The sequence below is a fragment of the Salmo salar genome, unplaced genomic scaffold (assembly GCF_905237065.1).
Source record: "Salmo salar unplaced genomic scaffold, Ssal_v3.1, whole genome shotgun sequence".
Classification (NCBI taxonomy): domain Eukaryota; kingdom Metazoa; phylum Chordata; class Actinopteri; order Salmoniformes; family Salmonidae; genus Salmo; species Salmo salar.
Window position 1 is genome coordinate 147,470 of NW_025550951.1, and position 27,930 is coordinate 175,399.

Below are 27,930 nucleotides of genomic sequence, written 5' to 3' on the forward strand. Positions count from 1 at the left end.
ACATGGAATAAACAAGCGTACAGTCAATAACACTATAGAAAAAAGTCTATATACTAATTTAAAAAAAATAATAATATGTACGTGTATATGTATGTATTTACATTTTTGCAGATATATATATATATACACTGCTCAAAAAAATTAAGGGAACGCTTAAACAACACATCCTAGATCTGAATAAAAGAAATAATCTTATTAAATAGTTTTTCTTTTCATAGTTGAATGTGCTGACAACAAAATCACACACAAATAATCAATGGAAATCCAATTTATCAACCCATGGAGGTCTGGATTTGGAGTCACACTCAAAATTAAAGTGGAAAACCACACTACAGGCTGATCCAACTTTGATGTAATGTCCTTAAAACATACAGGCCTCCACGTGCCTGTATGACCTCCCTGCAACGCCTGGGCATGCTCCTGATGAGGTGGCGGATGGTCTCCTGAGGGATCTCCTCCCAGACCTGGACTAAAGCATCCGCCAACTCCTGGACAGTCTGTGGTGCAACGTGGCGTTGGTGGATGGAGCGAGACATGATGTCCCAGATGTTCTCAATTGGATTCAGGTCTGGGGAACGGGCGGGCCAGTCCATAGCATCAATGCCTTCCTCTTGAAGGAACTGCTGACACACTCCAGCCACATGAGGTCTAGCATTGTCTTGCATTAGGAGGAACCCAGGGCCAACCGCACCAGCATATGGTCTCACAAGGGGTCTGAGGATCTCATCTCGGTACCTAATGGCAGTCAGGCTACCTCTGGCGAGCACATGGAGGGCTGTGCGGCCCCCCCAAAGAAATGCCACCCCACACCATGACTGACCCACCGCCAAACCGGTCATGCTGGAGGATGTTGCAGGCAGCAGAACGTTCTCCACGGCGTCTCCAGACTCTGTCACGTCTGTCACATGTGCTCGGTGTGAACCTGCTTTCATCTGTGAAGAGCACAGGGCGCCAGTGGCGAATTTGCCAATCTTGGTGTTCTCTGGCAAATGCCAAACGTCCTGCACGGTGTTGGGCTGTAAGCACAACCCCACCTGTGGACGTCGGGCCCTCCTACCACCCTCATGGAGGCTGTTTCTGACCATTTGAGCAGACACATGCACATTTGTGGCCTGCTGGAGGTCATTTTGCAGGGCTCTGGCAGTACTCCTCCTGCTCCTCCTTGCACAAAGGCAGAGGTAGCGGTCCTCCTGCTGGGTTGTTGCCCTCCTACGGCCTCCTCCACGTCTCCTGATGTACTGGCCTGTCTCCTGGTAGCGCCTCCATGCTCTGGACACTACGCTGACAGACACAGCAAACCTTCTTGCCACAGCTCGCATTGATGTGCCATCCTGGATGAGCTGCACTACCTGAGCCACTTGTGTGGGTTGTAGACTCTGTCTCATGCTACCACTAGAGTGAAAGCACCGCCAGCATTCAAAAGTGACCAAAACATCAGCCAGGAAGTATAGGAACTGAGAAGTGGTCTGTGGTTACCACCTGCAGAACCACTCCTTTATTGGGGGTGTCTTGCTAATTGCCTATAATTTCCACCTGTTGTCTATTCCATTTTCACAACAGCATGTGAAATGTATTGTCAATCAGTGTTGCTTCCTAAGTGGACAGTTTGATTTCACAGAAGTGTGATTGACTTGGAGTTACATTGTGTTGTTTAAGTGTTCCCTTAATTTTTTTGAGCAGTGTATATCTGCAAAAAATATATATGGGGGATTGGAAGTGATGCAGACAATTACATTAATGGAAGCTACAATCTATCAACAATATTAAAGTTGATCTACCCCTTTAAAAAAAAAAAATGCTACATTTTATTTTCAAATAAGACACACTGGTTTGTCAATGGGAAAATATGGTCAGATGAACGCATCTCTCGGTACATTCTTCCCTGAAACATCCATTTTCATTGTCCACCTTTCTTTTGATACTTTTTGAGAGCGATATTATCTGTTGCTATCAAGTTAATTGTTCTGAAGAAATGTTGACGTTAAAAAGAGTAGTATAACCTACAGTAGGCTACGTAGAACTGTTTTCCCCACCAATCAGCGTACAGTAGGCTACGTAGAACTGTTTCCCCACCAATCAGCACACAGAGAAATAGAAACTACAGTAGACTACGTAGAACTGTTTCCCCCACCAATTAGCGCACAGAGAAATAGAAACTACAGTAGGCTACGTAGAACTGTTTCCCCACCAATCAGCACACAGTAGACTACGTAGAACTGTTTCCCCCACCAATCAGCACACAGAGAAATAGAAACTACAGTAGTCTACGTAGAACTGTTTCCCCACCAATCAGCACACAGTAGGCTACGTAGAACTGTTTTCCCCACCAATCAGCGCACAGAGAAATAGAAACTACTGTAGGCTACGTAGAACTGTTTTCCCCACCAATCAGCACACAGTAGACTACGTAGAACTGTTTCCCCCACCAATCAGCGCACAGAGAAATAGAAACTACAGTAGGCTACGTAGAACTGTTTCCCCCCACCAATCAGCACAAAACAGTAGACTACGTAGAACTGTTTTTCCCCACCAATCAACGCACAGAGAAATATACAATATAATTGAATAGAGACATTGGTTATTTTATGAGTGTAATCAGATCAAAATGATTGTTATTGTCACTAAATGCATTATGTACTAATCAGATGTGTTAAACATGTTGTTCCATTTGTAGTGTAGGCCAATTAATTGTGCTAATATTGTTCTGGCCCGCCGACTATTAGCTCAGACAAACTTTGGCCCGAGGCCAAACCTAGTTGACGAACCCTGGTGCAGATGAAGGGGAGGAGACGGGTTAAAGAAGGGTTTTTAAGCCTTGAGACAATTGAAACATGGATTGTGTATGTGTGCCATTCAGAGGGTGAATGGGCAAGACAAAATATTTAAGTGCTTTTGAACGGGTTATGGTTGTAGGTGCCAGGCGCACCGGTTTGTGTCAAGAACTGCAAAGCTGCTGGGTTTTTCACACTCAACATTTTCTTGTGTGTATCAAGAATGGTCCACCATCCAAAAGACATCCAACCAACTTGACACAACTGTGGGAAAGCATTGGAGTCAACATGGACCAGCATCCCTGTGGAATGTTTTCCACACCTTGTAGAGTCCATGTTCTGATGAATGGAGGCTGAGGACAAAAGGGGGTTCCTAGTGTTTTGTACACTCAGTGTATATTATGTTGCAGGTATGAATAATGACCATGGTATATTCCAGGTATGAATAACGACCATGGTATATTCCAGGTATGAATAACGACCATGTTATATTCCAGGTATGATGAATGATATGTTGTATTCCAGGTATGAATAATTATATGTTATATTCCAGGTATGAATAACGACCATGTTATATTCCAGGTATGAATAATGACCATGTTATATTCCAGGTATGAATAATGACCATGTTGTATTCCAGGTATGAATAATGACCATGTTATATTCCAGGTATGAATAATGACCATGTTATAATCCAGGTATGAATAATGACCATGTTATAATCCAGGTATGAATAATGACCATGTTATAATCCAGGTATGAATAACGACCATGTTGTATTCCAGGTATGAATAATGACCATGTTGTATTCCAGGTATGAATAACGGCCATGTTGTATTCCAGGTATGAATAACGACCATGTTGTATTCCAGGTATGAATAATGACCATGTTGTATTCCAGGTATGAATAATGACCATGTTGTATTCCAGGTATGAATAATGACCATGTTGTATTCCAGGTATGAATAATGACCATGTTATATTCCAGGTATGAATAACGACCATGTTATATTCCAGGTATGAGGGCCAGAGAGACCAGCTGGCTCAGCAGTCCTTCAACATGGAACAGGCCAACTACACTATACAGTCCCTCAAGGATACCAAAACTACAGTAAGACCTGTCACTAACTACACTGTATCTGCTGTATAGCCCCACTACACCATCCAGTCCCTCAAGGATACCAAAACTACAGTAAGACCTGTCACTAACTACACTGTATCTGCTGTATAGCCCCACTACACCATCCAGACACTAAAGGACACTACAACTACAGTAGGACACTAAAACTACAGTAAGACCTGTCACTAACTACACTGTATCTGCTGTATAGCCCCACTACACCATCCAGACACTAAAGGACACTACAACTACAGTAGGACACTAAAACTACAGTAAGACCTGTCACAAACTACACTGGTAATTATGCCGTAACTACACTACAACCAAACTACACTGTAACTACATTACACAATAACCACACAATAACTCCACTACCCTGTAACTACACCACACTATAACTACACCAACACTACACTATAACTACACCATAACTTCACTACACTGTAACAACACTGTAACTACACTATAACTACAGCATAACTACACTACACTATAACCACACAATAACTCCACTACCCTGTAACTACACCACACAATAACTACACCAACACTACACTATAACTACACCATAACTTCACTACACTGTAACAACACTAACTACACTAACTACACCATACCTACACTACTCTGGAACTACACTCTAACTACACTACACCGTAACTACACTACACACTAACTACACCATAACTATACTACACTGTAACTTCACTATGACTACACTAACCAAACTACACTAACTACACCATAACTGCACTACACTGTAACTACACCATAACTACACTACACTAACTACACCATAACTACACTACACTACAACTACACCATAACTACACTACACTGTAACTACACTACACTATAATTACACTATAATGACACTATAACAAAACTACACTGACTACACCATAAGTACACTACACTGTGACTACACTATAACTACACCTTAACCAAACTACAGTGTAACTACACTAACTGCACAATAACTGCACAACACTGTCTACACTGTAACTACACTAACTACATCATAGTGACACTACGCTATAACTACACTACACCGTAACTACACTATCAAGACACTAACTATAATGTAATGACATTAACTACACTACACTGTAATTACACTATACCTGCACTGTAACTACACTACACTGTAACTACACCGTAACTACATCATAGTGACACTACACTATAACTACACTACACTGTAATGACACTAACTACACTACACTGTAATTACACTATACCTGCACTGTAACGACACTGACACTACACATAACTACACTGTTACTACACTCTTACTACCATGTAACTACACTTACTACCATGTAACTACATTGTAACTACACTGTAACAACACCATGCAAATGTATCTTAATTCTGGACACAATCAGGTTACCGTAAGTGCATACAGTGGGTGATGTCATCAGTATTCTGCCTTCAAGTCTCCGGAAAACGTGTGTTTTGGACCGAGAGGCACCTTTCATTATAACGTTGGAGGAAATACATTCCGAGCATGTGAGGAACGTGTTTGCTCGCCTCTTAAATGTTAACCAGCTAGCTAAGAAAATATTTGGTTGGCTACAGTTATGCTAAGCCATTTGCAAATCCTTTTAGCTGTGCTTGCTAGCTTGCTGGCTAACTACAGAGGTTAGCTGGCTAGTTAGCTACAGTAGTTGGCTACTGCCATGAAGTTGTTGTTGTGTTATCATATTTAGCCTGTTCCATCGCTTGCAGAATGCATACATTTGAATATAGCGCGGGAGAAGGGAATCCGGACACACTGTGGACACGGTGGACACATTTAAATGTAGGTGTAGATGCATGACACGTTTGTAATTCCATGATCAGAACTCTATGATCAGAATACAAAAACTGCTTTAACTGTCATGTATAGACAGGGCCTCAGACTACAATAAGGATTACACGATCTGTCTCTGTTCAGTTCTCTTCTGTCCCACGGAAGAGAACTGAAACATGCATGCAAAGCAGAGGGAATGGGTTTGATTAGATATAAAGGATTAGTCGTTGACTACTTGTCCTTTGTATTGTTGGTTCCCAGGTGGAGGCTATGAAGATTGGCGCTAAAGAGATGAAGAGGGCTTACAAGGACGTGAAGACCGATCAGATAGAAGTAACTCATTTCATGTGTTTATATCAGTTCTCTCACAGTATACGCTGTGGAGCTTCTTCATCATGTATGATGTGGTGTAGGACCTACAGGATCAGCTGGAGGATATGATGGAGGATGCCAAGGAGGTTCAGGAGTCTCTGAGTCGCAGCTATGGAACTCCTGAGATAGACGAGGACGACCTGGACGCAGGTAGGGATGTGGGTCTAACAGCAGGTAGGGGTGTGGGTCTAACAGCAGGTAGGGGTGTGGGTCTAACAGCAGGTAGGGGTGTGGGTCTAACAGCAGGTAGGGGTGTGGGTCTAACAGCAGGTAGAGGTGTGGGTCTAACAGCGGGTAGGGGTGTGGGTCTAACAGCGGGTAGGGGTGTGGGTCTAACAGCAGGTAGGGGTGTGGGTCTAACAGCAGGTAGGGGTGTGGGTCTAACAGCAGGTAGGGGTGTGGGTCTAACAGCAGGTAGGGGTGTGGGTCTAACAGCAGGTAGGGGTGTGGGTCTAACAGCAGGTAGGGGTGTGGGTCTAACAGCAGGTAGAGGTGTGGGTCTAACAGCGGGTAGGGGTGTGGGTCTAACAGCAGGTAGGGGTGTGGGTCTAACAGCAGGTAGGGGTGTGGGTCTAACAGCAGGTAGAGTTGTGGGTCTAACAGCAGGTAGGGATGTGGGTCTAACAGCAGGTAGGGGTGTGGGTCTAACAGCAGGTAGGAGTGTGGGTCTAACAGCAGGTAGAGGTGTGGGTCTAACAGCGGGTAGGGGTGTGGGTCTAACAGCGGGTAGGGGTGTGGGTCTAACAGCGGGTAGGGGTGTGTGTCTAACAGCAGGTAGAGTTGTGGGTCTAACAGCAGGTAGGGATGTGGGTCTAACAGCAGGTAGGGGTGTGGGTCTAACAGCAGGTAGGGGTGTGGGTCTAACAGCAGGTAGAGGTGTGGGTCTAACAGCGGGTAGGGGTGTGGGTCTAACAGCGGGTAGGGGTGTGGGTCTAACAGCGGGTAGGGGTGTGGGTCTAACAGCGGGTAGGGGTGTGGGTCTAACAGCGGGTAGGGGTGTGGGTCTAACAGCAGGTAGGGGTGTGGGTCTAACAGCGGGTAGGGGTGTGGGTCTAACAGCGGGTAGGGGTGTGGGTCTAACAGCGGGTTGGGGTGTGGGTCTAACAGTGGGTAGGGATGTGGGTCTAACAGCGGGTAGGGGTGTGGGTCTAACAGTGGGTAGGGGTGTGGGTCTAACAGGGGTAGGGGTGTGGGTCTAACAGCTGGTAGAGGTGTGGGTCTAACAGCTGGTAGGGGTGTGGGTCTAACAGCAGGTAGGGGTGTGGGTCTAACAGCAGGTCGGGGTGTGGGTCTAACAGCAGGTCGGGGTGTGGGTCTAACAGCAGGTAGGGATGGGGGTCTAACAGCGGGTAGGGATGTGGGTCTAACAGCGGGTAGGGATTTGGGTCTAACAGCGGGTAGGGGGGTGGGTCTAACAGCGGGTAGAGGTGTGGGTCTAACAGCGGGTAGGGATGTGGGTCTAACAGCGGGTAGGGATGTGGGTCTAACAGTGGGTAGGGATGTGGGTCTAACAGCGGGTAGGGGTGTGGGTCTAACAGCGGGTAGGGGTGTGGGTCTAACAGGGGTAGGGGTGTGGGTCTAACAGCTGGTAGAGGTGTGGGTCTAACAGCTGGTAGGGGTGTGGGTCTAACAGCAGGTAGGGGTGTGGGTCTAACAGCAGGTCGGGGTGTGGGTCTAACAGCAGGTCGGGGTGTGGGTCTAACAGCAGGTAGGGATGGGGGTCTAACAGCGGGTAGGGATGTGGGTCTAACAGCGGGTAGGGATTTGGGTCTAACAGCGGGTAGGGGGTGGGTCTAACAGCGGGTAGAGGTGTGGGTCTAACAGCGGGTAGGGATGTGGGTCTAACAGCGGGTAGGGATGTGGGTCTAACAGCGGGTAGGGATGTGGGTCTAACAGCGGGTAGGGGTGTGGGTCTAACAGCAGGTAGGGGTGTGGGTCTAACAGCAGGTAGGGTTGTGGGTCTAACAGCAGGTAGGGGTGTGGGTCTAACAGCAGGTAGGGGTGTGGGTCTAACAGCAGGTAGGGATTTGGGTCTAACAGCGGGTAGGGGGGTGGGTCTAACAGCGGGTAGAGGTGTGGGTCTAACAGCGGGTAGGGATGTGGGTCTAACAGCGGGTAGGGATGTGGGTCTAACAGCGGGTAGGGATGTGGGTCTAACAGCGGGTAGGGGTGTGGGTCTAACAGCAGGTAGGGGTGTGGGTCTAACAGCAGGTAGGGTTGTGGGTCTAACAGCATGTAGGGGTGTGGGTCTAACAGCAGGTAGGGGTGTGGGTCTAACAGCAGGTAGGGGTGTGGGTCTAACAGCAGGTAGAGGTGTGGGTCTAACAGCAGGTAGAGGTGTGGGTCTAACAGCAGGTAGGGGTGTGGGTCTAACAGCAGGTAGGGGTGTGGGTCTAACAGCAGGTAGGGGTGTGGGTCTTACAGCAGGTAGGGGTGTGGGTCTAACAGCAGGTAGGGGTGTGGGTCTAACAGCAGGTAGGGGTGTGGGTCTAACAGCAGGTAGAGCTGGATGCCCTAGGGGATGATGTTGTTGTGTGTTGTCAGAGCTGGATGCCCTAGGGGATGATGTTGTTGTGTTTTGTCAGAGCTGGATGCCCTAGGGGATGAGTTGTTACTGGATGATGACAGTTCCTACCTGGATGAGGCTTCCTCTGCCCCCTCCATCCCAGAGGGCGTACCCAACGACAGTAAAACCAACAAGTTAAGACACAGCCCTAGCCTGCACAGAGCCCTGACCTCAACCCATCGAACACCTTTGGAATGAATTGGAATACAGACTGTGAGCCAGGCCCAATCGCCCAACATCAGCGCTCGATCTCACTAATGCTCTTGTGGCTGAATGGAAGCAAGTCCCCGCAGCAATGTTCCAACATCTAGTGGAAAGCCTTCCCAGAAGAGTGGAGGCTGTTATAGCAGCAATGTTCCAACATCTAGTGGAAAGCCTTCCCAGAAGAGAGGAGGCTGTTATAGCAGCAATGTTCCAACATCTAGTGGAAAGCCTTCCCAGAAGAGTGGAAGCTGTTATAGCAGCAATGTTCCAACATCTAGTGGAAAGCCTTCCCAGAAGACCAACTCCATATTAATGCCCATCATTTTGGAATGAGATTTTCAATCAGCAGGTGTCCACGTACTTTTGGTCATGTAGTGTACTTATACAGTGCATTTGGAAAGTATTCAGACCCCTTGACTTTTTCCACATTTTGTTACGTTACAGCCTTGTTTTAAAATGGAATCAACATTATCTCGTAATGACAAAGCAAAATTGGTTTTTAGACATTTTAGCAAATGTATTAAAAATAACACCCTTTTCTCAGTTCTTTGCTGAAGCACCTTTGGCAGCTATTACAGCCTCAAGTGTTCTTGGGTATGACGCTACAAGCTTGGCACACCTGTATTTGGGGAGTTTCTCCCATTCTTCTCTGCAGATCCTTTCAAGCTCTGTCAGGTTGGATGGGGAGTGTCGCTGCACAGATATTCTCAGGTCTCTCCAGAGATGTTCGATCTGGTTAAAGTCCTTGTTCTGGCAGGTCATTGTCCTGTTGGAAGGTGACCCTTGGCCCCAGTCTGAGGTCCTGAGCACTCTGGAGCAGATTTTCATCAACGATCTCTCTGTACTTTGCTCCGTTCATCTTTCCCTCGTTCCTGACTCCCAGTCCCTGCCACTGAAAAACATCCCCACAGCATGATGCTGCCACCACCATGCTTCACCGTAGGGATGGTGCCAGGTTTCCTCCAGACGCTTGGCATTCAGGCTAAAGAGTTCAATCTTGGTTTCATCAGACCAGAGAATCTTGTTTCTCATGGTCTGAGAGTCCTTTAGGTGCCTTTTGGCAAACTTTTTACTGAGGAGTGGCTTCTGTCTGGCCACTCTACCGTAAAGGCCTGATTGAGAGGAACTCTGGAGCTCTGTCAGAGTGGCCATCAGGTTCTTGGTCACCTCCCTGACCAAGGCCCTTCTCCCCCGATTGCTCGGTTTGGCCGGGCGGCCAGCTCTAGGAAGAGTCTTGGTGGTTCTACACTTCTTCCATTTAAGAATGATGGAGGCCACTGTGTTCTTGGGGACCTTCAATGCTGCAGACGTTTGTTGGTACCCTTCCCCAGATCTGTGCCTCGACACAATCCTGTCTCGGCGCTCTACAGACAATTCCTTTGGCCTCATGCTTGGTTTTTGTTCCGACATGCACTGTCAACTGTGGGACCTTATATAGACAGGTGTGTGGGTCTTTCCAAAACATGTCCAATCAATTGAATTTATCACAGGTGGATTCCAATCAAGTTGTAGAAACATCTCACGGATGATCAATGGAAACAGGATGGACCTGAGCTCAATTTCAAGTCTCATAGCAAAGGGTCTGAATACTTATGTAAATAAGGTATTTCTGTTTTTGAAAGCCTGCATTCGCTTTGTCATTATGGGGTGTTGTGTGTAGATTGAGGAAAATGTTTTATTTAATCAATTTTAGAATAAGGATGTAACATAACAAAATGTGGAAAAAGTGAAGGGGTCTGAATACTTTCCAAATGCGCTGTACTTCAATTCATTTTTTTAACTGGTACCCAGCTACCTTCATACTAGTCTTATGGGACTTGTGGGTGTCCTAGAGCAAAACAACCAACATGTTCGTGTGAGTCCCACCTTTCCATAGAAACCGTTCAGTACGCTACAGACGATTTTGTGAGGAGCGATTTTCGGGATGTCTCACAGTCTGACAAACACCTCTCTAGCTCTTTCACCTCAGATGGGATGTCTCCTGGTCTGACAAACACCTCTCTAGCTTAAACTGACTGATATGTTATTGTTATTGACTCTAGGGTTTTTTTAACAAGTATTTTCTTGTTTTTCCAGGATGGTGTTCTGGTGGATGAGTTTGGTCTGCCACAGATTCCTGCTACATAAAACTACAGATCCCTGCTACATAAAACTACAGATCCCTGCTACATAAAACTACAGATTCCTGCTACACTTTTATATGTAGAGTAACATTTCTACATTACAATGATCTGACCTGAGAACAGGTTACATAACTTACTACCACTGTATTACTAAGGTATTGATGCTGCTTTGGAGATGAGTTTATATTGTTACCGATAGGGTTTACATTTACCTAAAGCCGTCCCTTTAAATGTGGTGTATCTTTAATTAGAAGGTTCTCGACAGACTCAGTGGAATATATGGAGAGACGGTTCAGAATATTAGGGGTCAATGACAGAAAGCCATGGAAATACATACATTTGTTTCCTTTTCAGCACCAATTAGTAGATTTTAAAATGCTCTGATCTTGTATATTATTTAGGGTTAGGAAAGTAAAAACCGGTTTGGAGAGCCTTTACACACTAAATATATTGGTGAATCAAAACTACAGTGGTTTGATTCATCCTGAAAGTTGTCATATTCAGTTGTCCAATCCATGAAGTATTGGAAGGGGAGAAAAGTGTACATTAGGGGTTGACCAGTAGTCCTATAAAACTATCCTAATAATCATCACTAGTCGTGGAACTGGGATGACAACGGTCCAGTCGTCTGGAACTGTGCACCAGGCTCCAGGTATAAACTGCTATGTGTGGTCTGCTTTCCATAATGATTCACATCATAGGATAAATTACCACGGGGGATGGGGGACATGTCCCCCCTCAACATTCAGAACGGGTCAATTCCCCCCCCTCCCCTCCCCCCCCAATAATTTCTTTAAATAAAAAATAAATGATTGCAGGCCATGCATTTTAAAATGTTTTTAAAAAATCGCCCTTGATTCAAATAGGCTACAGGTCCCAAATTATGCCACAACTTGTAATACATGAGCTTAATATGATCCACTATTGCTAGCATCCCTCAGGAACAACCAACATGACAGAGGGATGAAAGGTCAACTAACAATGTAATGATGCAACATGTAAGGAAACTAACACTGAAGTGACAGTTCTAAACGTACACTACCGTTCAAAAGTTTACGGTCACTTAGAAATGTCCTTGTTTTTGAAAGAAAAACACATTTTTGGTCCATTTAAAATAACATCAAATTGATCAGAAATACAGTGTAGACATTGTTAATGTTGTAAATGACTATTGTAGCTGGAAAAGGCTGATTTTTAATGGAATATCTACATAGGCGTACAGAGGCCTATTATCAGCAACCATCACTCCTGTGTTCCAATGGCACGTTGTGTTAGCTAATCCAAGTTGATCATTTTAAAAGGCTAATTGATCATTAGAAAACCCTTTTGCAATTATGTTAGCACAGCTGAAAACTGTTGTCCTGATTAAAGAAGCAATAAAACTGGCCTTCTTTAGACTAGTTAAGTATCTGGAGCATCAGCATTTGTGGGTTCGATTACAGGCTCAAAATGGCCAGAAACAAAGGACTTTCTTCTGAAACTCGTCAGTCTATTTTTGTTCTGAGAAATGAAGGCTATTCCATGTGAGAAATTGCCAAGAAACTGAAGATCTCGTACCACGCTGTGTACTACTCCCTTCACAGAACAACACAAACTGGCTCTAACCAGAATAGAAAGAGGAGTGGGAGGCCCCGGTGCACAACTGAGCAAGAGGACAAGTACATTAGAGTGTCTAGTTTGAGAAACAGACGCCTCACAAGTCCTCAACTGGCAGCTTCATTAAAATAGTACCCGCAAAACACCAGTCTCAACATCAACAGTGAAGAGGTGACTCCGGGATGCTGGCCTTCTAGGCAGAGTTGCAAAGAAAAAGCCATATCTCAGACTGGTCAATAAAAATAAAAGATTAAGATGGGCAAAAGAACATAGGACTGGACAGAGGAATATTGGACAAAAAGTGTTATGGACAGACAAATCTAAGTTTGAGGTGTTCGGATCACAAAGAAGAACATTCGTGAGACGCAGAAGAAATTAAAAGATGCTGGAGGAGTGCTTGACGCAATGTTATGGTCTGGGGGTGCTTTGGTGGTGGTAAAGTGGGAGATTTGTACAGGGTAAAAGGGATCTTGAAGAAGGAAGGCTATCACTCCATTTTGCAACGCCATGCCATACCCTGTGGACGGTGCTTAATTGGAGCCAATTTCCTCCTACAACAGGACAATGACCCAAAGCACAGCTCCAAACTATGCAAGAACTATTTAGGGAAGAAGCAGTCAGCTGGTATTCTGTCTATAATGGAGTGGCCAGCACAGTCACCGGATCTCAACCCTACTGAGCTGTTGTGGGAGCAGTTTGACCGTATGGTACGTAAGTGCCCATCAAGCCAATCCAACTTGTGGGAGGTGCTTCAGGAAGCATGGGGTGAAATCTCTTCAGATTACCTCAACAAATTGACAACTAGAATGCCAAAGGTCTGCAAGGCTGTAATTGCTGTAAATGGAGGATTTCAAAGTTTGAAGGACACAATTATTATTTCAATAAAAGGTCATTATTTATAACCTTGTCAACATCTTGACTATATTTCCTATTAATTTTGCAACTCATTTCATGTATGTTTTTATGGAAAACAAGGACATTTCTAAGTGACACCAATCTTTTGAACGGTATGTGGGAATAACTGACGGTGTCTACCGAAGTGGCTAATATTAACACCATACAAATTTTAAAAGTCCAGGCGTATAATAAAACATTCTAGAAATCATAAATCAACTCAGTAGGTTTGGTTATGTACTGTTATCATGACTAGAGAAGCCTTTAGCTTGGGTCTCCACATTTCATCCCTGACAGTTATGAAGGCATTTCATAACCTTCACTGTGGAAAAGGTGATATGTTCATTCCGTTTGCTGCGATGTGACTGGTTTCACATTTGTCTCCAGCGATTTTAAGGTAAAATTGATCTGAAACAATTGTAATTTACAATCCCCTTTTCCAAACGGTTAACTCATTATTTTTATTTTCTTTTAACCTTTATTTAACTAGGCAAGTCAGTTAAGAACAAATTCTTATTTTCAATGACGGCTTAGGTAGAGTGGGTTAACTGCCTTGTTTAGGGGCAGAACGACAGATTTGTACCTTGTCAGCTTGGGGATTTGAACTTGCAACCTTTCGGTTACAAGTCCAACACTCTAACACTCTAACCACTAGGCTACCCTGCCTTATCAAGTTGTAAATTACAGTGCATGGAGAATGGTGTTTTTCTGTCAGGGAAAGGAAAGCAGGCTGGATGTTGTTCCACTTGGAACCGACAGGTTTTCATCCCATGGTGGAATTATGAGGGAATTACATTAAATCAAGGTTAGAATATGGCGTATCTGTAGAAACACATCAAACTCACCTTTAATTTCTTTGATCGACCATCCCAAACAAATAGCGGGTGAATAGCATGCTATTCTCATGCTTAAATTCAAGGTCAGAATACGCATAGAGAGAAAAATGTATAAAAAGGGAATTCCCCACTTTGAGCATAATTATTTCTACACTGAACAAAAATATAAATGCAACATGCAACAATTTCATATAGTTCAATTACAGTTCACATGAGGAAGTCAGTCAAATGAAATGAATTCATTAGGCCCTAATCTATGGATTTCACATGACTGGGAATACAGATACTCATCTGTTGGTCACAGATACCTTTAAAATAGGTGGGATCACTGAAGTTGGTTACAACACCGAACTGCAGTCAGATCAAGACCCTGGTGAGGACGACAAACACACAGATGAGTTTCTCTGAGACGGTTTCTGACAGTTTTTGTAGAAATTCTTCAGTTGTGCAAACCCCCAGTTTCATCAGCTGTCCAGGTGGCTGGTCTCAGATGATCCCACAGTTTCATCAGCTGTCCAGCTGGCTGGTCTCAGATGATCCCACAGTTTCATCAGCTGTCCAGGTGGCTGGTCTCAGATGATCCCACAGTTTCATCAGCTGTCCTGGTGGCTGGTCTCAGATGATCCCAGAGTTTCATCAGCTGTCCAGGTGGCTGGTCCCAGATGAAACCAGTTTCATCAGCTGTCCAGGTGGCTGGTCTCAGATGATCCCACAGTTTCATCAGCTGTCCGGCTGGCTGGTCTCAGATGATCCCACAGTTTCATCAGCTGTCCTGGTGGCTGGTCTCAGATGAACCCACAGTTTCATCAGCTGTCCAGGTGGCTGGTCTCAGATGATCCCACAGTTTCATCAGCTGTCCGAATGGCTGGTCTCAGATGATCCCACAGTTTCATTAGCTGTCCTGGTGGCTGGTCTCAGGCGATCCCGCAGGTGAAGAAGCAGGATGTGGAGGTTATGGACTGGTGTGGTTACACGTGGTCTGTGGTTGTGAGGCCGGTTGAACATACTGCCAAATTCTCAAAAATTACGGTGGAGGCGACTTGTGGTAGAGAAATGAACATTCAATTATATTGCAACAGCTGTGGTGGACCTTTCTGCGTTCAGCATGCCAATTACACGTTCAAAACATGAGGGCATTGTGTTGTGTGACAAAACTGCACATTTTACAGTGGCCTTTTATTGTCCCAAGCACAAGGTGCACCTGTGTAATAATCATGCTGTTTAATCAGCTTCTTGATATGCCACACTTGTCAGGTGGATGGATAATCTTGGCAAAGGAGAAATGCTCACTAACAGGGACGTAAACACATTTGTGCCCAACATTTGAGAGAAATAAGCTTTTTGCAGCAGCTGCTCACCGACACAGTTCCTCCACCGCCAAAACATCCGCTATGCGGGTGTCTGCTATCGGCGTTAATGCTTGATCTGATTGAATCTAGGCCTGTGTTTTTAATGCCTGATTTGATTGAGTCTAGGCCCGTGTTTTTAACACTTGATTTGATTGAATCTAGGCCCGTGTTTTTAACACTTGATTTGATTGAATCTAGGCCCGTGTTTTTAACACTTGATTTGATTGAATCTAGGCCCGTGTTTTTAACACTTGATTTGATTGAATCTAGGCCCGTGTTTTTAACACTTGATTTGATTGAATCTAGGCCCGTGTTTTTAACACTTGATTTGATTGAATCTAGGCCTGTGTTTTTAACGCTTGATTTGATTGAATCTAGGCCTGTGTTTTCAACGCTTGATTTGATTGAATCTAGGCCCGTGTTTTTAACGCTTGATTTGATTGACTCTGGGCCTGTGTTTTTAACGCTTGATTTGATTGAATCTAGGCCTGACATTTTTAACGCTTGATTTGATTGAATCTAGGCCTGTGTTTTTAACGCTTGATTTGATTGAATCTAGGCCTGTGTTTTTAACGCTTGAATTGATTGAATCTAGGCCTGTGTTTTTAACGCTTGAATTGATTGAATCTAGGCCTGTGTTTTTAACGCTTGATCTGATTGAATCTAGGCCCGTGTTTTTAACACTTGATTTGATTGAATCTAGGCCCGTGTTTTTAACGCTTGATTTGATTGAATCTAGGCCCGTGTTTTTAACGCTTGGATCTTATTGAATCTAGGCCTGTGTTTTTAACGCTTGATTTGATTGAATCTAGGCCTGTGTTTTTGACAACTCCATTGTTGCCATTGTCAAGCCAAACATTTGGTGTGCCAGGGAGTTAGCATGATAACACAAACAGACTGGCACTCAGGCTACCCACCCCCTCCTCCCTGTCTAGCATATCCTCAGTAAGTATTGTCCTGTACAATATTAATTAGCCTGTACTAATATAACAGTGTTCTTCTGTATGATGGCTAAAACCATCGGTCCAGATGTTGCCAAGAACATTCCTTTCTGTCTGTAAGATGTGTTTTGGAAACGAATGTAATAAAGGAACGGAGTTCCGATACTCTAAATGTGTATCAACATGATATCGTGCTGCTTCATTTTCTCCTTTTTGACAGGTTGATATCGTCTTCTTGGTGGATGGTTTAGCTTTGCGGCAGGCTGGTGTGTTTAGGGTTATCTGTTGTTTTACTGGAGTCTGAACTCTAGCTGAATCTCAATCTGCTGAAGTTCAGCTTTACAGCGTGAATTAAATTTTCCCGATTTAGCGGAAGACTGCATTCACGGTAAACGCTGCACATGTCCGAGCAGTAAAAAATGACCTTTAATCTGACTCCGACAACTGTCCTGTCAGAAACAACAAACTCACTCAAAAACATAATAAATATTCTCCAAAAATGTTTTATTGGTGTGGATCCTCATCCTCCTCTTGTTCTGGTAAACTTACAGTCGGTTATCTACAGTATATGGACTGGACTCTGTGGGTTAACTAACCAGTTCTACAGTATATGTGGCCAATTTTCCAAGCTATTTAAAGTCACAGTCACCTTAGTGTATGTAAAATTCTGACCCACTGGAATTGTGATACAGTGAATTATAAGTGAAAAATCTGTCTGTAAACAATTGTTGGAAAGATTACTTGTCTCATGCACAAAGTAGATGTCCTAACCCACTTGCCAAAACTAGTTTGTTAACAAGAAATTTGTGGAGTGGTTGAAAAACTAGTTTTAATGACTCCAACCTAAGTGTATGTAAACTTCCGACTTCAATTGTATGTAATTGATAAATGTGACCCATTTCAGGAAACTAGTCGTATGTCTCAGGTCACGACTTCAACTGTATCCAATTGATAAATGTGACCTGTTTCAGGAGACTAGTCGTATGTCTCAAGTCACGACTTCACAGGAGAGCCATTTGAAAGTGTATTTATTTTGATCAAAATGTATTTTTTCTGGCAGAAATGCCTTCTGGGACATGTCAACTTTCATGTGCCTTAATAACAAACTTGGATGCCGTATGTAAATACAAATACAATTGTTAAATTATGAGCCTTGTTGGTAAAGTCACAGAAAAAGTCAGCAACCTTCCCACTAGCCAAGATTGGTTGAGATAATGAGTGGGCTGGACATGCCGAGAGAGGAGTTCAGATTGGTCTGCCATATAGAAGGCTTCTGTCTATTTGAGCTTGTCAGTCTGTGTTGGTAATCCTGTAGAACGCTGCTTTTTTATGTATTGTGTAGTGGAGCTGGATAAGTGTTGCTCTCCACTTTCTGGAGGATCAAGTTTTGAAATCAGTGGAATTAGAGTATGGTAGCTAAAGAGATGGCGAAAACACCTGTCTCTGGATTACATCTTCAAACTCAGGGCAACGACATAGGGTGAGACCCAGATGCAGACGCAGGAGGCAGATGGTTAGAGTCTCTGATATTTATTAAAATACATGGGGCAGGCAATAGACAGGTCGAGGACAGGCAGAAGTTCATTAACCAGGTCAGAGTCTGAAAGATACAGGGGGGCAGGCAGGCTTGAGGTCAGTGCAGGCAGAACAGGTCAGAAATGGGAGGGCTAGAAATCAGAGACTAGGAAAACAGGACCATGGAAAAACAAGCTTAACAAGACCAAGACGAACTGGCAACAAACAAACAGAGAACACAGGTATAAATACACTTGAGATAATGGGTAAGATGGGCGACACCTGGAGGGGGGTTCAAATTGCACTCTCTTGACATTCTCTCAACCAGCTTCATGAGGTAGTCACCTGGAATGCATTTCAATTAACAGGTGTGCCTTGTTAATTTGTGGAATTTATTTATTTATTAATGCGTTTGAGCAAATCAGTGACAAGGTAGGGTTGGTATACAGATGATAGCCCTATTTGGTAAAATACCAAGTCGATATTATGGCAAGAACCGCTCAAATAAGCAAAGAGAAACGACAGTCCATCATTACTTTAATGCATGGTCAGGCAATCTGGAAAATTTCAAGAACTTTGAAGGTTACTTCAAGTGCAGTCGCAAAAAATTCATCAAGCGCTATGATGAAACTGGCTCTCATGAGGACCGCCACAGGAAAGGAAGATCCCGAGTTACCTCTGCTGCAGAGGATAAGTTCATTAGAGTTACCAACCTCAGAAATTTCAGCCCAAATAATTGCTTCACAGAGTTCAAGTAACAAACACATCTCAATATCAACTGTTCAGAGGAGACTGCATGAATAAGGCCTTCATGGTGGAATTGCTGCAAAGAAACCACTACTAAAGGACACCAATAAGAAGAAGAGACTTGCTTGGGCCAAGAAACACGAGCAATGGACATTAGACCGGTGGAAATCTGTCCTTTGGTCTGATGAGTTCAAATTTGAGATTTTTGGTTCCAACTGCCGTGTCTTTGTGAGACGCAGAGTAGGTGAACGGATGATCTCCGCAAGTGTGGTTCCCACCGTGAAGCATGGAGGAGGAGGTTTGATGGTGTGGGGGTGCTTTGCTGGTGACACTGTCAGTGATTTATTTAGAATTCAAGGCACACTTAACCAGCATAACTACCACAGCATTCTGCAGCGATAAGCCATCCCATCTGGCTTGCGCTTAGTGGGACTATAATTTGTTTTTCAACAGGACAATGACCCAAACCTCCAGGTTGTGTAAAGGCTATTTGATGACCTGTCCTCCACAATCACCCGACCCCAATTGAGGTGGTTTGGGATGAGTTGGACCGCAGACTGAAGGAAAAGCAGTTAACAAGTGCTCAGCATATGTTGGAACTCCTTCAAGACTGTTGGAAAAACATTCCAGGTGAAGCTGGTTGAGAGAATACCAAGAGTGTGCAAAGCTGTCATCAAGGCAAAGGGTGGCTACTTTGAAGAATCTAAAATATATTTTGATTTCTTTAACACTTTTTGGTTACTACATGATTCCATATGTGTTATTTCATAGTTTTGATGTCTTCACTATTATTCTACAATGTAGAAAATAGTAAAAATAAAGAAAAACCCTTGAATGAGTAGGTGTGTCCAAACTTTTGATTGGTAATGTACATGGTGAGATATTTTAATAATAAACTAAACAGACACTTCAACTAACATGTTTCATAATAATCTTACAAGCAAAGTGACACGTGATGTGTCTTACACTACGTCTACACGACGTGTACGTGTCATGTAAGATTTGACGCCTTAGAAAAAAACGTGTCTCCATTGACAGTCCTTGTTAATTCATGGAGGTATTTTATGGAAGACGTTAGGTGACTTGGTGAGAGGTGTCAGTAGCTTCACGAGGCTTAATTCTGGCACTTATCACCACCCATATGCTCTGTCTTCAATTCCTCCTATAACACCATGTGTAACACACACGTCAGGTCATGTTGGAAACTTATGCCGTGTTCAAAACAACTGGGAACTCTGAAAAATACGAGTTCAAATCATGACGTCAGTGATTTTCAGGTCAGAAAGTCGGAGCTCTGGAAAGAGGCCTGAGTTCCTGAGTTAGAATTCCCAGTCGGAGCTCGTTTTTTTCAGAGTACCCAGTTGTTTAGAAAGCACTGAAGTCTGAGATTTACGAGTTCCGAAATCCCAGTTTTGTAAGCGGCAATAGTGGTTTGAAAGTAAGCAGCTAGGCCAGGGTGAGAGTAGAGGCCTGGGGAGGAAGTTACAGAGCAACATTATTCTCATGTTTCCCCACGGGCAGAGGGATCGGGGAGCGACGTTGGAGAAGGAAGGCGGAGAGAACGCTTGTTTGAAATTGAAAAGTGCCGCTGTAGATTTTGATAAAGAATAACATCAAGACGAAGCAGCTGCATTATAATTGGGATGTACTGTTGAGAGTCCTGAGGGGTAGGTGCTGATTGTATGGAGATTGTGACAGAGGGTTAAATGGCGTCCCTTGAGAAGGCAAGAACAAGATGGATGTCAGGAGAAGTGCAGTATTATCACAAGGAGACGTATACTTGGAATACGGAGGAGGAATGGAGGGAAAAGAGAGGCAGAGGAGGTGTAAGAGAGAGAGGGAGGAAGACGATGAGCTTGAGGCGGTTAAAAATGGTGGAAAAAAGGGAGATGGTTTGTTAAAGAAGAATGGTAGAAAGTGTAAGCAGAGTGAGCTGAAGACAGGAGAAGAAATGGAAGTGAAGGAGGGCAAAGTATCTGAGGTGGTAGGTGTGGTGAAGTTCTCTTGAGCCCGAGGCTTGCACCGAGGGTCAGGATAAAGATGAGTCTGTGACAGAAAAAGTGGACCCTTTTGGCTGATCCATTTGTGGTTTCAGGGTAGGTGAAAACAGAGTTGGGTGCTGTGGAATCGGTGAGGGTAACCAGAAGTGGTCTTGTGATAATTGTTTGTGTTTCTGCTGGTCAGAGGGAGAAGGCGCTCAGCGTTAAATCAAATTAAAGTTTAAACGAATGGGGACAAGAGATGTGAATTGTTTCTCTCTCTAGAAAAGGGCTCCATTGAAAGGAGTGATTACTGGGGGTAGAGGTAAATGTGAAAGGAGTGATTACTGGGGGTAGAGGTAAATGTTAAAGTTGACCAACTGAAGGGGAAGATTCCTGGTGTTTGTGATGCTCGTCGTTTGGTACGACGCAGACAGGGTGACCAGAGACAGACGGTGGAGAGAGACAGACAGGGTGGAGAGAGACAGACAGGGTGGAGAGAGACAGACAGGGTGGGGAGACTCAGACAGGGTGGCGAGACTCAGACAGGGTGGCGAGACTCAGACAGGGTGGTGAGACTCAGACAGGGTGGCGAGACTCAGACAGGGTGGCGAGAGTGGTGAAACTGAAGAGTCATTGTCTGTTCTTTTGAGTTTTGATGTTGAGTTTTTGCCCGACAAAGTGATATTAGGATATATAAGTTATCCTGTACAAGCTTTTGTACCGAATACATTACGTTGTTACAGGTGTCAAGCATATGGGCATGTGGCAGCAGTGTGTAGGAGGGAGGTTCCTAGGTGTGAGAAGTGTGCAGAAGGGTATAAGACAAAGGAATGTTTAGCATTGCGGAAAGTAGTGGTATGTGTTAATTGTAGGGGCTAGGGATCAGAAATGTGCCATGCGAGAGAGGCATGTTGAGGTTTTGGGTATGCGAGACTTGACATCAGAAGAGTTACAGGGTGTGTTAAGTGATGTCCCATCCTTTCAGTTTGTTGGTCATGTCGTAGGACTAAATACTGTAGATTTAAATAGTGCAGTACAGTGGTGTTATTCTTTTTTTTGTATTTCTTTTTCAAGCAAAGTATACGGGAGTTGTACTCCAGTCTAGTAGGTGGCAGTAATGCAACATATTGGATGCCAACCGCCATTAAACCACATCGAAGAAGAAGAAGAAGAAGAGTGAGAGTAGAGGTAATGGGTAGGGTGTAGGGAAAGACTGTCACCAAAGGTTTTTATAACTCATTGTTCTATCTGTGATGTCACCTTCCTGTCCAGGAAATTGGAGTGCATCTGCATGTCCTCATAACATACCAGACACTCAAACACTGGCTTAGCATCCCTCACCACTGACACATGCCCCCAAACATATAAATAGGGGAACACTCCTAATAGTGTGTGTTTCGATGTCGTCTTACCTGTCAGGTAGGAAGTAGCAGTGCCAACACAGGGATGTCTAGTGGGTACATCGATTTGTATGCTGACTCGGTGAGTGAGTTTATAAGGAAGTGCATTGGAGAGGTTGTACCCACTGTGACTATTAAAACATACCCTAACCAGAAACCATGGATGGATGGCGACATTCGCGCAAAACTGAAAGCGTAAACCACCGCATTTAAAGCCGACACATGGAAAGATGACTGGGAATATGGCCGAATATAAACAGTGTAGTTATTCCCTCTGCAAGGCAATCAAACAAGCGGTATACGGACAAAGTGGAGTTTGCAATTCAAAGGTTCAGACACGAGACGTATGTGGCAGCGTCTACAGGCAATTACGGACTACAAAAAGAAAACCAGCCATGTCACGGACACTGACGTCTTGCTTCCAGACAAACTGAACATCTTCTTTGCACGCTTTGAGGATAATACAGTGCCACCGACGCAGCCGCTACCAAAAACTCTCCTTCTCTGTGGCCGACGTGAGTAAGACATTTAAACGTGTTAACCCTCGCAAGGCTGCTGGCCCAGACGGCATCCCTAGCCGCGTCCTCAGAGCATGTGCAGACCAGCTGGCTGGTGTGTTTACGGACATATTCAATCTCTCCCTATCCCAGTCTGCTGTCACCACATGCTTCAAGACGGACACCATTGTTCCTGTATCCAATAAGGCAAAGATAACTGAACTAAATTACTTTTGTCATCATGAAGTGCTTTGAGAGACTAGTCAAGGATCATATCACCTCTACCTTACCTGACACCCTAGACCCACTTCAGTTTGCATACCACCCCAACAGGTCCACAGATGACGCAATCGCCATCACACTGCACACTGCCCTAACCCATCTGGACAAGATGAATACCTATGTAAGAATGCTGTTCATTGACTACAGCTCAGCATTCAACACCATTGTACCCTCCAAGCTCACCATTAAACATGAGTCCCTGGGTCTCAACCCCGCCATGTGCAATTGGGTCCTGGACTTTCTGACGGGCCGCCCCAAGGTGGTAAGGGTAGGCAACAACACGTCTGCCACTCTGATCCTTAACACTGGGGTCCCTCAAGGGTGTACTTAGTCCCCTCCTGTACTCCCTGTTCACCCACGACTGCGTGGCCAAACACGACTCCAACACCATCATTAAGTTTGCTGACAACACAGCAGTGGTAGGCCTGATCACCAACAACTATGAGACAGCCTATAAGGAGAAGGTCAGAGACCTGGCAGTGTGGTGCCAGGACAACAACCACCCTCAATGTGAGCAAAACAAAGGAGATGATTGTGGACTACAGGAAAAGGCGGGCCGAACAGACCCCCATTCTCATCGACGGGGCTGTAGTGAAGCGGGTCGAGCGTTTCAAGTTCCTTGGTGTCCACATCACCAACGATCTATCATGGTCCAAACATACCAAGACAGTCGTGAAGAGGGCACGACAAAACCTTTTCCCCCTCAGGAAACTAAAAAGCTTTGGCATGGGTCCCCAGATCCTCAAAAAGTTCTACAGCTGCACCATTGAGAGCAACCTGACCGGTTCCACCCTACCTACATGTACAAATTACCTCTAACCTGTTCCCCTGCACACTTTCTCTGTACCAGTACCCCCTTTATATAACCTCGTTATTGTTATGTTATTGTGTTACTTTTTATTATTTTTTCCTTTAGTTTATTTGGTAAATATTTTCTTCTTATCTCTTTTTGAACTGCACTGTTGTTAAGGGCTTGTAAGTAAGCATTTCACGGTAAGGTGTACACTTGTTGTATTCGGTGCATGTGACAAATAAAGTTTGATTTGATTTGAAACTACCTGCCCTCCAGGACACCTACTGGTAGTCGGAAAGTCTGAGTCTACCGATGTCACAGGAAGGCCAAAAAGATCATCAAGGACAACAACCACCCGAGCCACTGCCTGTTGACCCCGCTATCATCCAGAAGGCGAGGTCAGTACAGGTGCACCAAAGCTGGGACCGAGAGACTGAAAAACAGCTTCTATCTCAAGGCCATCAGACTCTTAAACAGCCATCAGTAACTCAGAGAGGCTGCTGCCAACATTGAAACCCAATCACTGGCCACTCTAACAAATGGATCACTAGTCTCTTTAATAATGCCACTATAATAATGTTTACGTATCTTACATTACTCATCTAATATTTATATACTGTACTCTATACCATCTACTGCATCTTGCCAATGCCGATCGGCCATCGTTCATCCATATATTTATATGTACATATTCTTATTCATTCCTTTAGATTTGTGTGTATAAGGTAGTTATTGTGGTATTGTTAGATTACTTGTTAGATATTACTGCACTGTCGGAGCTAGAAGCACAAGCATTTCTCTACACTCGCATTAACATCTTCTAACCATGTGTATGTGACCAATAAAATGTGATTTGATTTAACCTGAGCCACGGTACACCGGGCTATAACCGGTCACCCCATACAAAAGCAATCAGTTGATTTAATCGACAACTATTATGGCTGTTCTGTGTTTTTTTGTGTGTGTGTGTGTCTTTTTCATGTTACTTTTTTCACTGTCTGATTCATATCGCGTGATTTCTGACGATAGTTCTCGATTATATCGACTGATTGGTTGTGTATTGGGTGTTCCGGTGACCGGGCAGTAGTAGTGAGTGAGGAGCGCCCTTCTCAAATCGACCAGGGGAGATGAGGACCCAGAATCTCTGGGTCTTTCTGGGCTCGGCGCCAGTTAAACTGCAGTACCGCCAGTCCCCTCTATGTACACGGGATGGCGTGCTTTCCAACCGGAACCCTGGCCCCTTGGGTTTTCACTCATGCTACACAGAAATGGCGGAGAATACTGTGACGGTCACTGTCGCTTACGGTAAAGTCAAACACTTTGCTTTGAATGTTGTCGCTTGTTTAATGTATATTACCCCGTAAAACGAAGACAAATAGATGGTACTGGTAGTCGGAAAGTCTGAGTCTACGGGCTAGCTAGCTAGCTAGCTACACACAGCAGGAGATGCTAGCTAGCTAGCCAGGTAGTTGTCAGATACGTAGCTAGGTGCTTTTGAAATGCTGGTGTATTTATGTACACAGGTATTGCTTTAAATTGTATTGGATTGCACCAAAACAGTGTTTGGGGAGCCAGATGTTAATGCCTCATTCACACGCTAGACGGAACTAGGAAACTCCGAATACACATTCCCGTAGTTCCGACTAGCATCTGAACGCGACATCAATACGATTTCATTTTAATGTACTGAGTCGCTGGGTAGACAGGACTGTTGGTCATTAATAACTGGCGAATTTGAGACAAAATATCTAAAATATCGTGTTATGAAATACGTTCCAAACGTGGGTCTGTTGTAGACCCACTTCCTCTCTGCGTGCGTAACGTTACCCACTAACCCTCTTCCTCTCTGCGTAACGTTACCCACTTCCTCTCTGCGTAACGTTACCCACTTCCTCTCTGCGTAAAGTTACCCACTTGCTCTCTGCGTAACGTTACCCACTTGCTCTCTGCGTAAAGTTACCCACTTGCTCTCTGCGTAAAGTTACCCACTTGCTCTCTGCGTAACGTTACCCACTTCTTCTCTGCGTAAAGTTACCCACTTCCTCTCTGCGTAACGTTACCCACTTCCTCTCTGCGTAACGTTACCCACTTCCTCGTAACGTTACCCACTTCCTCTCTGCGTAACGTTACCCATGTCAAAGTCCCCCCACAGGTTATTATTCCCTGTTGGTCCACATATGCCACACGTGCACGACTTTTAATTTGAACGTAAACAGAGAGGAAGTGGGTCTACAACAGACCCACGTTTGGAAATTCAGTTTAGTAATATGATCCTTTAGATATTTTGTCTCAACTGCCCCCGGTCATAATGACAAAACCGTCCTGCCCACTGGCACACTAAATTGAAATGGAATTGTATTTAACATCTGGCTTCCCATGGACTGTTTTTGTGCAAACCAATACAATCGAAAGCAACGCTAGTGTATGTTGCTAAAAGCACCTATCAGTTACTGAGATGGCTAGCTAGCTAATGTCTCTGATGTAGCAACTATATAAAAGTACTCTGCGTCTACTCCATCCCCCCTCATGCAGGTTCTACGAAGCACAGCATCACGGTAACGGGGCTGGACGGGAACGAACCGATACTGAAGGACCTTTCTGATGCTCTCGTTCAGGTCACCGGGGTCCCGATGCCTGCACAGAAACTCATCTTTAAAGGTACAGAAACAAATCAAAATGTTATGTCACATGCTTGGTAAACAATAGGTGTAGACTAACAGTGAAATGCTTACTAACGGGTCCTTCCCAACAATGCAGAGAGAAACAAGAGAAATGATGAGATGAGGAATAAATGCACAATGAGTAACAATAACATGGCTATATACACGGAGTACTAGTACTGAGTCAATGTGCAGGGGTACGAGGTAATAACATGGCTATATACACCGAATACTAGTACTGAGTCAATGTGCAGGGGTACGAGGAAATAACATGGCTATATACACAGAGTACTAGTACTGAGTCAATGTGCAGGGGGTACGAGGTAATAACATGGCTAAATACACAGAGTACTAGTACTGAGTCAATGTGCAGGGGTACGAGGTAATAACATGGCTAAATACACAGAGTACTGAGTCAATGTGCAGGAGTGCGAGGTAATAACGTGGCTATATACACCGAATACTAGTACTGAGTCAATGTGCAGGGAGTGCGAGTAATAACGTGGCTATATACACAGATTACTAGTACTGAGTCAATGTGCAGGGGTACGAGGTAATAACGTGGCTATATACACAGATTACTAGTACTGAGTCAGATTACTAGTACTGAGTCAATGTGCAGGGGTACGAGGTAATAACGTGGCTATATACACAGATTACTAGTACTGAGTCAATGTGCAGGGGTACGAGGTAATCACGTGGCTATATAGACGGAGTACTTGTACTGGGTCAATGTGCAGGGGTATGAGGTAATAACATGGCTATATACACGGGGTACCAGTACAGAGTCAATGTGCAGGGGTACGAGGTAATAACATGGCGCTATACATGGGCTACCAGTACAGAGTCAATGTGCAGGGGTACGAGGTAATAACATGGCGCTATACATGGGCTACCAGTACAGAGTCGATGTGCAAGGTACGAGGTAATTGAGGTAGATATGTACATATAACTAGGGGTAAAGTGACTTAGACAACAGGATATATAATAAACAGTAGCAGCAGCTAACGTTGCAACATCAGGTGAGCTAACGTTAGTAACCTAACCAATTCACTGTAGTATTAACTGGTATACGACTCCTTGTCGTTCGTCAAGTTATAACACGTTAGTTGCTTACTGGACCCTGGCAATATGTGTGAAATGTTAACTAGCTAACGAACTAACTACTATCTGTTGACTAATGTTTTCCCTCTACAGTATGTGGTTAATTTTCAGAATGAGAGAATGAGGTGAAAATGAGGTGTTGCTTGTTAAACAAGTGGATTCAGGGATCAGGTGTAGCTGGAGCTGGGCCTGGCTTAAACTGGATGCCTCTATAGAGGTGAAAGGAACAACACACACTTTCCCTCTGTCTCACTTCTTCAATACAGTGGATCAAAAGGGGTATGCCAGGTCTACTCTCTGCCTGAAAGAGATCAATTATGTCAACAATGGGTATCATGCTCTGCTGGAACATTATAGAACAGATGTCCACAGGCAGAAAGTGT

At 44.3% G+C, this 27,930-nt stretch overlaps 2 protein-coding genes across 3 annotated transcripts in view; both read left to right on the forward strand.

Annotated features, from left to right (window-relative positions):
• The window catches only part of LOC123741337 (charged multivesicular body protein 5-like), a 64,327-nt gene extending 52,931 nt beyond the window's left edge, over positions 1–11,396 (forward strand). Inside the window, exons 4-9 of one of the 2 annotated variants that reach the window (XM_045714196.1) lie at positions 3,789–3,882; positions 5,948–6,019; positions 6,100–6,208; positions 8,644–8,758; position 8,955; positions 10,905–11,396. In XM_045714196.1, the coding sequence (XP_045570152.1) occupies positions 3,789–3,882; positions 5,948–6,019; positions 6,100–6,208; positions 8,644–8,758; position 8,955; positions 10,905–10,955 (442 nt within the window). In that variant the 3' untranslated portion in view covers positions 10,956–11,396. Of the gene's footprint in view, positions 1–3,788; positions 3,883–5,947; positions 6,020–6,099; positions 6,209–8,643; positions 8,759–8,954; positions 8,956–10,902 lie in introns of both variants that reach the window. The other variant, XM_045714197.1, reaches the window with a different exon arrangement.
• A 13,527-nt stretch (positions 11,397–24,923) lies between these two features.
• Positions 24,924–27,930, forward strand: part of LOC106593846 (BAG family molecular chaperone regulator 1) — a 69,141-nt gene continuing 66,134 nt past the window's right edge. Inside the window, exons 1-2 of the mRNA XM_045714195.1 lie at positions 24,924–25,088; positions 26,316–26,441. Coding sequence (XP_045570151.1) covers positions 25,052–25,088; positions 26,316–26,441 — 163 coding nt within the window. The 5' untranslated portion in view covers positions 24,924–25,051. The remainder of the gene's footprint in view (positions 25,089–26,315; positions 26,442–27,930) is intronic.